Below are 14,989 nucleotides of genomic sequence, written 5' to 3'. Positions count from 1 at the left end.
GTTTGCTGAGAAATCAAATAAAGCCAAGGTGCCTGGTCAAGTATGTTCCTATTTTACTTTTGTATAATTTGAGGAACTCGACTGGCTAGTTTAAATGCTGGTGAAGACAGCTGAGTGGGATTTTGGGCTTGGTGAAGCCAGCTAGGCAAGAGTTTTGCATTTGGTTTACAAAAGAGCTTGAGTAGGCTGAGATTCCAGGCTGATGAGATGGTCTCCATGATGACTACACTTCTTTCTTTTTTGGCAGAGAACTTGTACGCTCGACATGTGAGCTATAGGGATGAAAGAGGAGTTTATTCTCTGCAGCACTATAGGACTTGATTTCTTTGCTGATTTTTGCAGCAGTTCTTCCCATGGCAATGATACCAGGATGCTGGTTGCTCTGTTTGGATCTAAGCTACACAAATAGTTGACCAGACACCAAAGATAGCAGCTTTGGTCCAGGTTTGATCTGAACCAATGACTTGGGAACGGAAAGCATCATATCTTATTTCAAAAATTTGTCTGAGCCATAAAAATACTCCTCTACTTTTTGCCAAAGAGAAAAGGCTCAAGAGCTGACAATGGAGTCTTGGTGTTGTGGTCTAAAAAGAGCTGAGTTCATGTCATGACCCATTACCAGTTCTACCTTTGGAAGAAGCCAGTGGTGTTTCAATGGTGCTGTGCCAAGCCATGCTCTTCCTTTCCAAATCTAAGGTTGCCTGCTTTAGGAGGAAGCCAGGAGCTGCTGCTTCCCAAATTTGATCAATGGTGGTTTGCCTTTGTGTTAGCCTGGAAGCCCCAAATCCACCTCCTGCTCAGGCCTGGCCTTACTGGGAGCTGCTGCCTCTCGCAGATGGTTACAGCAGGACCCTTCTCATAACCTGTGTTGTGGCTTTCAAAGTCTGTTGGCACAGAGAGACATACCAGCATGTCAGACCGTGTGCCTGCAACAGCCATGGCACCCTCCTCAATGGGTGCTGATGGCTACTGATGGCTGCTGTGCCATGCCGGGAGCACGGGCGAAGGAGGGAAGCATTACTCTGAGGGTGACAACAGAAATCTCCTTGTGCTTTAAGAAGAAGGAGGAGAAAAAGCAAAGCACCTCAGAGATTCCTCAAAAGCTGCAGGAATTGTTGGGAGGGTCTGGAGGTGAAACAGACAAGGTAGTTCGAGGAATCTTTGTGTTCAATGAAGAGTACTTTTGCTCAAAGTGAAAGAGAGAGAATTGTGGGAGTCCTGAAAATATATTTGGGTTTGGGAGACTGAGCCTCCCTTCCATTTTCTTATTGTCAAAATATCTTGAAAATCTCAAAGTGTTTTTCTTCCTCCTTTTTTTCCCCCCTCTGATTAGGAGTTTTAAGTGGGAAATGCTGAAATACTTAATTTCAAATCTTTCATAACCAATCTTTTTAACATCTTTTAAAATAGGCTTGTAGATCTAAACTATTACTTCAGCTCAAAAAGAAGAAAAAATTAGAGTCAATAAACAGTGAAAAAAACTGCAAACAGGATTTTTCACTTGGGGTTGAACAAACTCCTTGAATTCAACCTAATTTTCTTTTGTTTCTCTTCTTTTTCTGACCCTCAGTCCCCCACACTTTCAGTTTGTTTGACCTTTTTTTTACATTTTTATTACCCAGTTCTAGTTTCGTTTTTCATTTATTTAAATATTAATGAAAGAACAGCAGTTACACATTATTCTTATTTCTTAATCAAACCAACCAGCAATCCTAACGTAACATCTCTGAGGTTGAGGGAACAGGAGAAAGAATTCCATACGGCAGAAGAATTACAGGAATTATGGACAGAAAGCCCCTACTTGGGAAATGAGTCAGTCTGCTTCTGCCTAGCAGAAAAGATCAGCACAGAAGTATAACGCCTTTAGAAACAGTCTATGAATTTACAGCTTGCAAAGTAAGTGAAGTCTCTGTGTCTCTCGTACACATACACTAACTCATTTCCCACGCATGCATACATACAGGTCTCTGGTGGAAAGATGGGGAATGTGCAGTCTGCAATGCATATGAACTTTCTGTTTAGAGGAGAAAAGAAAAGATTTTTTCAATAGGCACAAAATCCCACCCCCTCAGCACCCCTCCTTCCCCTGTGTCTGACACTGACTTCAAGGGAGGAGTTGAGCCAATTATCTGTGAGTCCTACAGAAGGAAAATCTGCAATTTGCCAGTAGTTGTGAGAGCGACAGGGAGAAAGGCAGGGAGGGAAGAAGAAAGACTTAATTGGCAAATGTAAAGAAAAGCCCCTTCTGTCCTAGAAAGAGAATATTTTAAAGCAAATCCCAGACCAGAAGAAAAGAAGCTCGTGGTGGGGGTTGTGCCAGGCAAGGGCTGGGGAAGTGTAGGTTTGCCATAGACAACTTCCATGCCCCCACTGATTTTTCCCCATAGGGTCTGAGGCAGCATAGAGGCAGGGTGGGCCAGCAGGATGCACCCATGACCCTGCACGACTAGGTGTCGCTCCAGAGACCCCTTCCCCACAGCAGAGCCTACAAAGCACAACTTGCAAGAAAATCCAGTGGGAGTGGGAGAGACTCTGCCTCTCCTTCTCTCAAACTGAGGCTGTGAGGAGAAGAACTCATCTCACCAAAGGGAAAAGCTACCACTTGTTCCGAGACCCTTCTTTAGCCCATGTCGGTCGCCTGATCCAGTACTTACCATCCATGGGGGAATGCCCTCTGGAGCCCTGCAGTCCTTCCCAATCTTGCTAAGTTCCTGCAAAATACTGGTGAAGAACTGAGCCCAGAGCAAGCAACGTGGGATCCACAGAACAACAGCCTTTTACAGCAGCAGCCGCCTCTGATTAAAATTATCAGCTTCATCAGACTGCACCAAGACCCAAGACTGCTCCTCCAAGAAAAGAGAGGTAAGACAACAGCAGCCTGGAGTTTGGGATGAAAGTAGGAAACTAACATCCCACAGGTGTGATTGTGGTGTGCATGAAAATTATGGGGATACTAGTAGTGATTAACAAGTGACAGGTCTGTTATGCATGGTACAGGTTGTGTCTGCCTATGTCCTTTTTAGCTGGATGCAGTGAATTACATTGGGATGGTAAACAGAGACACAAACAGTAGCTGAAGACTGTGGAGTGCAAGAGAGGTAGTTCAGAAGTCTGTTCCTGGATAGGGAGTGGTAGGCAGCATACCCCCTGATGGGAGGATGAAAACCTAAGGTGTGACAGCTCTAGGCAGGTTGAATGAAGAATGTCTTCCTTAGATATTTCTCTCCAGATGTTCAGGATCAAATTTGTCAGCACCTCACTGGAATTAAGACAAGTGCTCTTCAGAGCATGCAAAAGCAGCTGCATTGTCATTCACTCCAATGTCTGCCTCTGAAACAAGCAGCAGTGGTTAGCAGGTAGAAGACAACACAGGGAGTCAAAAGAAATGGTTGATTTTGGACAGCTGTTTCAGGTCTCTCTGGGCATATGAGCCTTTCCCTTTATTAAGTGGATATAACACTCATTGCCTACATTTCTATGACATTTTGAAATCCCTGTGCTGTACCAATAAAAAATACTAATGTAGAGTTTCTAGCATCAAGCCAGTGCATAAAGCAGAAGGAACCACTGGGAATTAATCTATGCTTAAGCATTTAATAAACTGGAAGGAAAAGATGTAGATTAAAGCCAGCTGGAGGTTGTTTGTCTCCTCGTTCTCTTCTGATTGATTTTGCTTTATTTAGTACATGAACATGTGGTGTCTTTCTGTTTCCTTTCTTCTGCCTTTAATCTTTTTCAATGTATGAGTCCCTGTGCTCCCCCCTAGCCCCTGGGTGTGAAGGCTGAAGTTTCATTCTTTTTTCTGAGGAGGAAAGAAGGCAGACTGTATTGAACTGGAGAAAAACTGGAGTGGGGGGATAAGAAGAGAGAGCACAAAACACAAATGTAAACTCCTGGTTCAACGGCACGCTCTGAGTCAGATTTGCAGCAGAGGTGATGAGATGAGTAGCAACTCCATGAATCAAAGTGCTGAAAAGCATCTTTTGACTCTGTGTGAAATGAAACACAGTCAGGAAAGCACAAGAGTCCTCCTGACTGAATGCCTTGACAGATGAAACAAGGACAGCATAAAGTGACTATTTAATACATTAAAATCTGCATGTCCTCACACCCCTTTTCCCCCTTCAGGGCATCTACATCCTTGGGACAAAGAGTCCTGAAATGAGCACATGTCTGCACATAGTATTTTGCCTTTGATGGGGATGGGAGGCAGTGTGATTTAATGACCAGAGATGAAAGGGTAAGGAAAGGTGGGAAGGAGAAAGAGTTTGAAAGGTAGGAGTCCCAGAGTCTGTTCACATTTCCCATTTGTTGGACCTGGGGTGGTCACTCAGCTTCCTTGTGCCTTACTCTTCCCCGTCTGCAGGTAGCAGTGGTAGCAATTCCTTCTCCAAGCTGTTCAGTGTAGAGTGGCATCAACTGAGGTCCAGAGCAGTGGAATTAATTTCCAAGTGGAGGACAGACGTGCCTCTTGCACTAAAGGTGCAAAATCAAACCTCCAAGCAGCTGCAGTGACGTAGTCACCTCCTTTGCTGTGTGATGGGAGTTTCTCTAATGACCAGCAGCTCGGTGGTTGCCTGCCGGTCAGCAGTATAATTTGTAGGATTTTGGCTTGTAAAGCTGATGGCCAGGATCAGGTCCCCCAGCATGTGTGCTCTTTACAGGACATATAAGGCATTTGCTTAAAAAGCGTAACTGTGCTCACTCCCAGATTCTGCCACACCAAGTTGTATGAAACTGATCTTCATCGGGTGTGAACCAACACAGTCCACTTGCCCTCATGCAGCTACACTGGTCCATCCCAGTCTGAAGAGCTGACTCATTTCTAAATACTGATCCTGGGCTGTAGAGAGTTTTGTAGTTTTTCTCACAAAATCCATGTCCCTGCTTTTCTCTGCCAGGTAAATGAAGCCTGAGAGGGTGAAAGGAAGCATCCCATAGCAGCTCTGTCACCATTTGTCTGCCCATGGATGCAAGACTGGCTACACAAGAAAGGGCAGAGATAGTGTACATGGCAGTATTGTTTCAGAGACAGAATATGCTGTTTCTGCACTGTTGGAGATAGGTCCTGTTCTAAAGAAAATGTGGAGTCCAGTTCAAATACCAGGTGTGCTCCTTGCTCTCATTCCCACCACAGAAATCCCAACAGCACCATAACTCTGCATGTGTGTGTCCGTCCAAAGTTACGTTCTGACATTTACGTCTGGCTCTAATATTATGCTGTCCTGCTCGCTGAATATAGTTCACAGTGTAAGCTACTCTGAGGAAAGCACTGAATTTTCTTCTGTGCTTAGATAGGGCTGTATGTGCTGTTGGCGTGCAGCAAATTATAGCAATAATAATAAATAGCAGTGTTTTGCTGTTGCCCTGGGCTATAGCACAGCGCTTGTAATGATGCTGGATCAGAATTCCAGGGACTTCTTTATTTAGCAGTGACCATATCTTCACTGCTGCTTTGGTGCTTAGCACATGTTAAACAAAGTAAAAGATTTTAAGCTTTTGACTGAGATAAGTGTCAGAGATAAAATTCACTTGGGGGAAAGACAGGAATCCAGATCTGGACCCAGAAATGATCTTTCAGTGCACATAAAGTACTCGCACTGTAATATTAAATAAACAACACCTAAGTTAAATAAACTGCACAGTGGGAATTTGATTATTCTTTAATGAGATCCTAGTAACCAAAATAAACTCTGTCAAAAATGTGCCTTCTTTGCTGTAATGGTTAGCTTTCCCCACACAACAGTTATATTTTTCCTTTCAGCACACAATTCATTTGAACTGGTACCTGAAAAATGGCTCAGAAACACTCTTTTTTTTTTTTCATATCAAAGTTTTCTGCACCTGAGTGCTATACCAAAATGCAATCTCCAAGGTCTCAAGACTCATTTTAGTTGTCAGGGGTTGGAAATCTTGCCTAATAGCTATTTAAGATGGCTGTCCTTCATCTTTTCTCCTGCTTCAACTTAGCACTCACAAAGACTGTGACACCCACAACAGCTGCGTATGTATAAAGACTGAAACTCCTATGAAATCTACATTTCTGCAGCTCCATTCATTGCCAGCCATCCTGCTGCAATGATGATAGTTTGTTGATAGGGAGTTCCCACACTACCAGTCCAAACAGCAAGATTAAAATCTCGTTTCTAAAAGGTCACTGAAGGCACAGATCTTAGAATTTATCATTGGCCAATGCTATTTTGTGGCTCAAAGTCCCTGCATCAGCAATGAAAGTTGTATGGGACCAGCTATTTGAAGTTACTGAGATGTCTAGCTTTCACTGATGTCAAGCACGATTCTTGTTTTTGTCTGACTTCTGGTTGATCTCAAAATGAGTATTGTGCGCAGCTCCTATTTAGGGAACCAAACAAAGAGGTCTAGGTCCTAATGGCAGCTGCAGTGGATGCAGTATATTGGGAAATCTGACCTCTGTGTTTATGTATCTAAATGAGAACCAAGCTCTACAGAAAAATCTGGTAATGTCTAAGTGACGCAGATGGTGGGAAGGAACCTGGTGTCTAAGTTGAAGCACAGCTGATAAAATTAGCCCTTAATGTTTAAATGAAATGGTAAATTACAATTCAAAACTGCTATTTTCAGTGTAAATGCCTTCATTTTTATATAACTTTAAACGGAAAGAAAAAAAACCCAACAACAAAAAAACCCCTACTCCCTGGAAATGACACTAAAAAAATTAAGCATTTCCAGTAAAAAGATTTCTGTATGCACCATTGATCTACTGATGACTGTGCTCTAGAGAACTCTTTGACAAGCTTGTGGTAAGGAGCTGCCCTACTCCATCCTCCATATAGTTTCTGGTCTTTCCTCCAACACTGCCATTTCCTCTTTCAGGACCAAGCAATGATGAAGACCATGTCTGGTGGAAACTGCACCCTGAATGTGCCAGCCAAGAACTCGTACCGCATGGTAGTGCTGGGAGCCTCCAGGGTGGGGAAAAGCTCTATTGTCTCACGCTTTCTCAATGGCCGGTTTGAGGACCAGTACACTCCCACCATTGAGGATTTTCATCGCAAGGTCTACAATATCCGGGGAGACATGTATCAGCTGGACATCCTGGACACCTCTGGGAATCACCCTTTCCCTGCTATGAGGAGGCTTTCCATCCTGACAGGTGAGAAGTGGGGGGAAATTTGCAGATGGGGAATGGTGGGTGAAAAGATCATAATGATAGATATTAGCTTGAAAACTGTAGCCTGGAGATGACTCTTTCTTAGGAGGTAGCTAAAGGAACTGCTTGATTTTGTTGCAAGATGAACTTCTCTAGAGAGGTATTTCCTGGCCAGGATGTTCCAGGCACTACAGGGAATGCATTAGCCACAGAGAAGTCCACTGGGTGAAGGTCTGAAATTGAGATTTCCCCCTAGTTTATTTCCCTCCTACCTTCCCCTCCTGCTCTATATTTTTTATTGCAGTCACAAACGAATGGCTGAATAAAATCCTGTGGGCATAAAGAGCAGCAAGGGACAAAGTAAGCATGTCATTATAAGACACAAGCAGTGAAAAACAAATGTAAAATGCACAGGAACGGAATTCAAACCAAGAAAATCTGAAAGATTTTTTTTTTCCCTGAAATTTCCAGCCTGATTCCCTTGATTTGATATTCCAGTAAAAGGACAGCTCTACTTTTACCCTTTCTCCTTAGTCTATGGTTAATCAAATCAATTCAAGAGGAAAAAGGAAAAACGGTGGGCTGATTTTGTATGTTCTCATTGTCAGGCCGTTCCTGGTGTGAGCTAAAATGTATTCTCTAACTGTGAAAGTGACAGTGGAGATATATTCAGCCACAGCTCACAACAAACCTGCTTTTGGGATTTGCTCTCTACCCTTCTAGCTAGCCAGTGAAATATGACATTCACATCTGACCAGACTAGCATCCACATTCAGTGAGGTCCTAGGGCCAGTTTCTGGGATGCAGATGTGAGCCTTTGTCCCTGAAAGCTCCCTTAGCATGTTCCACATGAATGTCATTCAACAGGCAACGATTTGTGTTATTTTATATTTGCAAAAGGAATTGTAAGTCAGGAAATGTCAAAAGGAAATGCCAGGGGATCTGTGTCATTTATGTATTTCTTTTTTTCCATGGTCTGTTTCTCTCGAGCAAATGAAATGACAGCAGAGCACTGCACATTGGGAAACCCCTCGTTCCTGACTTAGGCGTTCTTAGTCCTGACTGACTAGCTGTAAATCTTAAGTTCAGGTGTTGCTTCTTGCATTGTATAATCAAAAGGCCAAGGCTGAGTGGCTACTAGCTCTCCGTTCCTCCTGATGTCAGAACAGGCTCTGTTTTACACAAAAGAAACAAAACGAAGAAAAAAAGATAAGCAATACAGCAGAGCTGAGATGGAAACATGTTTACAAAAGAGAGTACAAATGGGCAATAGTTTCCAAGTCCAGTACAATCTAGAACCACATGATTGGATATGGCTGCATATATATGACATCATAGCCAAAAGTCTTTTCCATAGCACTACAGAAAGGAGTGGGGAGTTGAATTAGAAGAACTGGAACTAAAGTGCAGCTTAATGAACAGATTCAAAAGGACCAAACAAAAAATATGGGGAAGAGATGGCAGACAAACCTATTGTTTTTTGAAAATTAGCTCCTCTGACACAAACTGCAACAACAAGCCTTTACATTATCCTTTTCTAATTGCAGGGGATGTTTTCATCCTGGTATTCAGCTTGGACAACAGAGAATCCTTTGATGAGGTCAAGAGGCTCCAGAAGCAGATCCTTGAGGTCAAATCCTGCCTGAAGAACAAGACCAAGGAATCAGCTGACCTCCCCATGGTGATCTGCGGCAACAAAAATGACCACAGTGAAATCTTCCGCAAGGTACGCTCAGATGAAGGCGAGAACCTTGTCTCCAGTGATGAAAACTGTGCTTACTTTGAAGTTTCAGCCAAGAAGAACACCAATGTGGATGAGATGTTCTATGTCCTCTTCAGCATGGCCAAGCTACCTCATGAGATGAGTCCTGCCCTCCACAGAAAAATCTCCATCCAATATGGTGACACCTTTCAACAGAAATCCTTCCGGATGCGCCGAGTCAAGGACATGGACGCCTACGGCATGATCTCTCCCTTTGCTCGCCGGCCAAGCGTCAACAGTGACCTGAAGTATATCAAATCGAAAGTTCTCAGGGAAGGTCAGTCAAGGGAGAGGGAGAAATGCACGATCCAGTGAAGGGAGCTTGCACTTCTGTTTGAAGTCATCATCCACATGCAGTGCCTTAAAGAAAAATGGTCTGTGGAAGCACAGAATGGGCTCACAGGGTTCATCAAGAAAACCCAACATGGAGAAAGGATAACTCTTCCTGCAGATTCTGCTGGGTCATGAATGTAAATAACTTCGTCCTTGTAAATGACTGGGAAAAAACATATGCCTGAGATATGAGTGCATTTCTCTGTCTTTGTAATGTTCTTCATTCCCCTTTTTGTTTAAAGAATACAGACCTGAGAAGTAAAGAAATGTCAACCTCATCCTTACAAAGAAAGTAGGTCAAAAATGCACAGAAGGCACTAACAATTACCCAGCATGCAGCTCTTGCTAAGAGAGAGGAGGTTATGTGTATGTGTGTGTGTAGCTCTGTGTGTCTGTGTGTATGTGTGCATGCATGTGTGGAGCACTCATTTAAAAAAAGTGGGACTTGCATTTCAAAGGGCAACAGTCTTACAGAGGTTTCCCAGATTGGGAGTGGACTCTATATAAGGACACATGACTCTAACTTGCTTCTGAGGGGACCTGCATTAAGAAGATCTTGATTTTATGTTTGCTGGGACAGTTATCACTTGACATCAACATGAATGTTGTTTTGTATTATAGATTTTATTTGGGATTAGTTTTTTTAATTGTCTGGGGGTGGGGTCTTAGCAAAATCAGATGGCAAGTGTGTTTGATATCAAAACAAGTGTCCACTTTCCATCAGTGAAAGTTGTTTTTCATCTGTAAAACTATATAATATGTACATTGATTGAAAGTGAAATTATTCTGCAAAAAGCCAATACATTTGACTGCTTTGCAAGCCTGGTGTGATATTGTTTCTCAAAGCAGCCACACCAACTCTGAGTACCATAGTACAAATGCCACCCTTTGCCTTGCTGGCCACTGAAGCAATGATTCCTTCCTCTGCCTGTATCAGCCGAGACTGACCAGATCCATATGTTGGCTTAGACGACTTCAGAGGCGGGATTGGGTTTTCCTTCAAAATTAAGAACTGAACGGTTGTAGGGCCAGCTCCATCATATTTCTTCTGATAACATGCCTCTAGCCATTTTCTTCATGGTTTTCCCTGTTGTCTGATAAAGGTTGCCTTAATGGAAACCTTTGCACTGCAGAAGTCCTTCAGAACAGAAGCTTTGTGCTGGCTGTCCAAACAGGGATGAACTGGCTGGCCAGCTAAATCTGGGGCCATCGGTTCACTTCTTCCCTTTCTCAGCCCAGTCCAGGCTTCTTTGTCTTCAGCTCTCTCCCTGTTCTGCTTCTGGCGTTGTTGTTCAGTGTGCTCCCGTATGCCCTCAAAACCAAATATATTCTCTCAGATGTGAGCTTGCTGCTCTCGCTGACTGGAACGAGATGTGTGCACACATAACTGTGGGCAAAGCATGGCCCCAAGACTGTACACAACAGTAGAGTATATACATTATATATACCTCAGAATGACCTTCAGATATCTTGTCCCTCCCTCACCCTCAAATTCTGTTTTTGGCTGTATCTGCCTTGCTGTGTCCTGGGCAGAGCTGCGAGCTACTTCATGCTATAATTTGACAGGAAACCAAGAATAATGGTTGTCTGTAAAAATTAGCCTCTGGGACTCAAAATCCCATATTCATTTATCACCTCCACCCTTCATTGGTACTGTATATTGACTGGTAAAATACACTGTTCTTCTATTCCTGTTGCCAGGGCAGCACCTTTCAGACCTTGCCCCCCTTCCTATCTATAAATATGTACCTGGTTTATGATTAAACCTGTTTTATTTATTAGCTGTGTCCTGGTCCTTTTTTACTTTCTCCAAGAATAATAAGGAAGGTCCTATTTTTTTGTTGTGCAGGTACAGCTAGGCAAATGAGTTGTGGGTTGAGAGCCCTGATGAGATCTACAGTAAGTTCTGGAAGAGCCTTTTATGTCCTCCAGACACCAGGGGCTACACATTTGTCTGTTTGGAACAGAACTGCATCTATACCTACATTTTTTTATCTATCTAGCTGAACATCGACTTACATGTACAGATAGCCTCACAAGCAGAAGCAGACAGTTACTCTTCCCTATTCTGCCTCCAACACAAGAAAAGAACCACTCTCTCCTTCATGCACAGAGCTGGTGTGCTCATCCCTGGTGAGATTTAATGTGGTCTCTCCAGAGACATCACTGTTGCTCTCAGCAGTCTTTCCATCTCACCATCTGTACCTCTCAACTGTATGAGCCTTGGTCCCCCTGGGCACATGCCTACCTCCCTACAGACTCTCCACGCAAGTGCATGACTACTGAATGTACCAGTGATCAAGGTCTGGAACTCATGTGCCACAGGGACATGGGGCAGCGTTGAAGATAGAGTGAAAAGGGCATGCGCACTGGCCATTGGTTGGGTTAAGGGGCTCCAGGAAGCTACAGGAGAACTCCTTGCACTATTGCCCATGTGCTGCATTACTGAGCCTATGTCCACTCTCCCTCACCTGCTGGATAAAGCTGAATTTTTAAAGAGCCTCCATAATCATCAAGTCTCTGCCTTTGTCTTACAACACTGACCTTACGATTATTTTCCCTACTATCCTTCCATCTCCACAAAGACACCAGCTTTCCTCACCCTTCCATGTCCTCCCATTCCTGCCTTTTCCACCATGGATATGAGGCCACAGGGCATGGAAAAACAGGCACAAGAGTAGGGGAGGCTGATGACCAAAGAGCAGGTGCTCACAGAGATATGCTGAATCCCACAGGAAGGCCAGTGAGCCCCAGCTTCACAGTCCAGCTTGGTCTGCCAATGCTCAGGGTGAGAAGCATCTGAGAAACTGGCTGAGAGTGAAGGTGAAGCAGCATTACAGTCACCCACAGAAACAAATGGCAATAAGCAGGTAATCTAATTAAAGTAATCCTAGTCTTCTCTCTGTATTTTGTTACTGATGGTAATTGCTTTTGAAGTTAGATTATCATGCTCCTGAGGACATTTATTTTTTTGCTTCTATTACATTGTTACAGTCATTCTATTAATATTCATATATTATTTGGGCTCTACAGTGCTTACAGCCCCTAAAACAGACAGTATGTGTCTTAGTTGTTTATTCACAGTTAGCAGCCGTTTATGTTCTGTGAAAAGGGCTGGGACTGGAAAACAGAGAGCAAGGCTACCTGTGTGCACAGGGCGCATAAGGTAAGGCAGGAAGAGGAAAGAGGAATTGTTTCTTCCCTGCTAACCACTGAACATGTCTGGCTGTAAGACAGAGCAGGGAAAGGCTTTATGGGAAACTCTATTATGCATGTCCAGAAACAGCAAGACCCTGAAAGGAGCAAAGAGCAGACCTACAGCCAGGTCTCAGAGGCAATGGAAAGAGAAACATTTTTTTCCCCCCTTGGGATTCAGGGGACCTGCACAGAACTTACCATAACCCAAGAAGTCATGAAAATGCACTGGTCTAAGGGCAAGTCTGGACTAAGGGATCAGTCCAGCAAAGATGCTGCGAGCAGGTGTATGCTTACTTTGTCTTACCTAGCATAATTAAGTTGTTTTATTACAATAGCTACCTTGTCCTACATTGCAGTGTATAAAACTTAGGATTAGTGATACAAAGCCTCGCTAATGTTTTTTGTGTACTTACTTCCAGGACAACAAGCAGGGACATATACCTGACTTAGGATCAATCACAGCCCTGGAACAAGACAAGGCTGAGATTTATTTTGTACCTCGCTCTACACAGCAGTAAAGTCCTTGTCCTGAAGAAATTACAAGTCAACACATTATAGGAGCTAGTATAAATAATGACAAAAATCTAATTAAGCCACAGGGTCAGTACAAATCAGGAAGGAAATAGTGGTCATGGTGAATTAAGTAAAAAATAAATTGAGGGTGGGAAGGGCAGAGCGAAAGCCTGTTTTGACATCCAGAGGACTAAATTAGTCTTCTGTTCTGACGGATCCCCAGGAGGACTGCTGCCACCAGGCCAGCCTGATGCTAGAGAGAGGCTTTCATCGTGCAGCCTCACAAAGAGCATTGTCTCCTTGAGACCCCAGGGTGCAATAGGTCTGATTGTCTGGGAGGCCGAAGGGCTTGTTATTATCACAAAGGCAAGTAGGAAATGGTGGGATAATTTTTAAAAGGGCAGCAGAAGAGAAAAGAGCTTCAGAAGGGGGCTCACAAAAGTAGGATGGCAATAGGAGGTTGGATGGGTAAAGAAGAGAAAAGGTAGCCTAGAGTGTACGCTACGAAATGTACCTTTCACCCTTATTTCATCCTTCTCTACACACAAGTCAAATCTGAAGACATTTTATTTAGGTTTTTTTGTCCTTCCTAAATGTTAACCATCACTTACTGCTGTGTAGGACCCACCCCCCCACCTCTCATCACACCTTTTGCTGCCTTAGATTTACCCTCCTGTGAGGTACCATTTTGTGCTTGCTAGCCCTGTGCCAGTGGCTTGGCTAAAGTAGAAGATTACAGGCAGAGGTGTTTTTGAAGTAAGTGATGATTATCTGATTTGATTTGAAATCAGTATTATGTTTAGGGTTTTTTTTAGCATTATTGTTTCTGTAAAAATACATGGTAGCAGGCTCAGATTAAAGGGTGTCCTTGGAAAAATATATAAAACGTGATATAATGTACATTTTCCAGAATGGTTTCTATAGCAACAGCCTTTTCTCTGCACTCAGAAAGAGAAGAGAATTTGCAGGGGGGAGATGAATAGCAGTGGCTCTACCCTAGATCTTTCACCTCTGAGTCCTCATGGGAAGTTCTCCTCCCTTCAGTTTCTGTTATGTGGAGAAACAAAGACTGCCAGCCAGACCCACCTCATAGACCGCTCAATATGTCTGGTAAAGCAGTGGGATGGATATGCCACTATAGCTAAGAAAGTAATTTCCATGATGTGATTGTAAACTGGGGCATTGCTCCTGACACAGTACCTGACATGGGGAACGCACATTGCAAACAGCTATGAACCCAACTTCTGTACTCAGGTTTGGTTAGAGCTAGCTATGAGCCTTGCCCAAATTCTATCTTCCCTGTCTTTTTACAGTCCGCCATCTGGTACGGTCAGAGCCTGAGACTTCCCAGAGAAATATTTCCTTTTGCTCTCATGACATCAGCCAAAGACCTTTCCTTGCCCCTACCATCATTAGCCATCCATAGCATGCAGAACTGCCCTGAGTCCCAGGCATCATGTTCCTAGAAAGTTATTGACAGTTTGGAAGGAGGCCAAGGACTAGCAAGAAAAAAACATTTTATGAGCCTAGAGGGATTGACTTGAGTAAGCCTTAAGAAAAGTCTGAAAGGGATAATTCTATGCCATGTAGGTAAAAAACAGTCTGAGAGAAGCTGGCTGAAAACCCCTAGATGTGTTTGAAAGGTGGAGATGACAACTGAGACAGCACTTTATTTAGAGTTGGACGGTGGGATATCTCAGTGGGAACAAGAGTATTAAGCAGGAAATCGTAGGCAAAAGAGCAGGGCAGACTTTAGGGAAGTGGAATCTATTGGAAAATTTTCTAAGATATGCCATGAAAATCCCATTAGGAAAACACTGGGAAAAACATTGAAATCAACATAGCCAACAGGGGTAACTTGGTGTTGGCAGTAGGCTAGAGTGGCTGAGCCAGTAGGTTATTTTGATCCCACACACTTGTTTCTGTGATGGAGCCTGATCTCAAGTCTGCTTCAAAGAAATTTCCTCAGACTGCCTGTCCTCACTGCATGCTCCTGACCCCCCAAGTGGAGGGTTGGTAGTTCACTGGTCCCCTCCAGCCAGACCACTAACAAT

The 14,989-nt window shown here is 43.5% G+C and overlaps 1 protein-coding gene across 1 annotated transcript; it reads left to right on the top strand.

The window, feature by feature from the left end:
- Nucleotides 1-6,861: 6,861 nt before the first annotated feature.
- Nucleotides 6,862-9,206, top strand: RASD2 (RASD family member 2). The gene is made up of 2 exons (XM_009486608.2): nucleotides 6,862-7,132; nucleotides 8,677-9,206. The coding sequence occupies exons 1-2, from the start codon at nucleotides 6,862-6,864 to the stop codon at nucleotides 9,204-9,206; spliced, it is 801 nt and encodes a 266-aa protein (XP_009484883.1).
- Nucleotides 9,207-14,989: the final 5,783 nt, after the last annotated feature.

Source organism: Pelecanus crispus, chromosome 1 (genome assembly GCF_030463565.1).
Source record: "Pelecanus crispus isolate bPelCri1 chromosome 1, bPelCri1.pri, whole genome shotgun sequence".
In the NCBI taxonomy this organism is placed as follows: domain Eukaryota; kingdom Metazoa; phylum Chordata; class Aves; order Pelecaniformes; family Pelecanidae; genus Pelecanus; species Pelecanus crispus.
This window is presented reverse-complemented; position numbering and strand designations above follow the sequence as displayed.

What these genes read in the sequence shown, in the direction of transcription:
- RASD2 (XM_009486608.2), top strand. Translation starts at nt 6,862, where the DNA reads ATGATGAAGACCATGTCTGGTGGAAACTGCACCCTGAATGTGCCAGCC. An exon ending in GAGGCTTTCCATCCTGACAG is followed by an intron (nt 7,133 to 8,676) that starts GTGAGAAGTGGG and finishes TTCTAATTGCAG; the next exon opens with GGGATGTTTTCATCCTGGTA.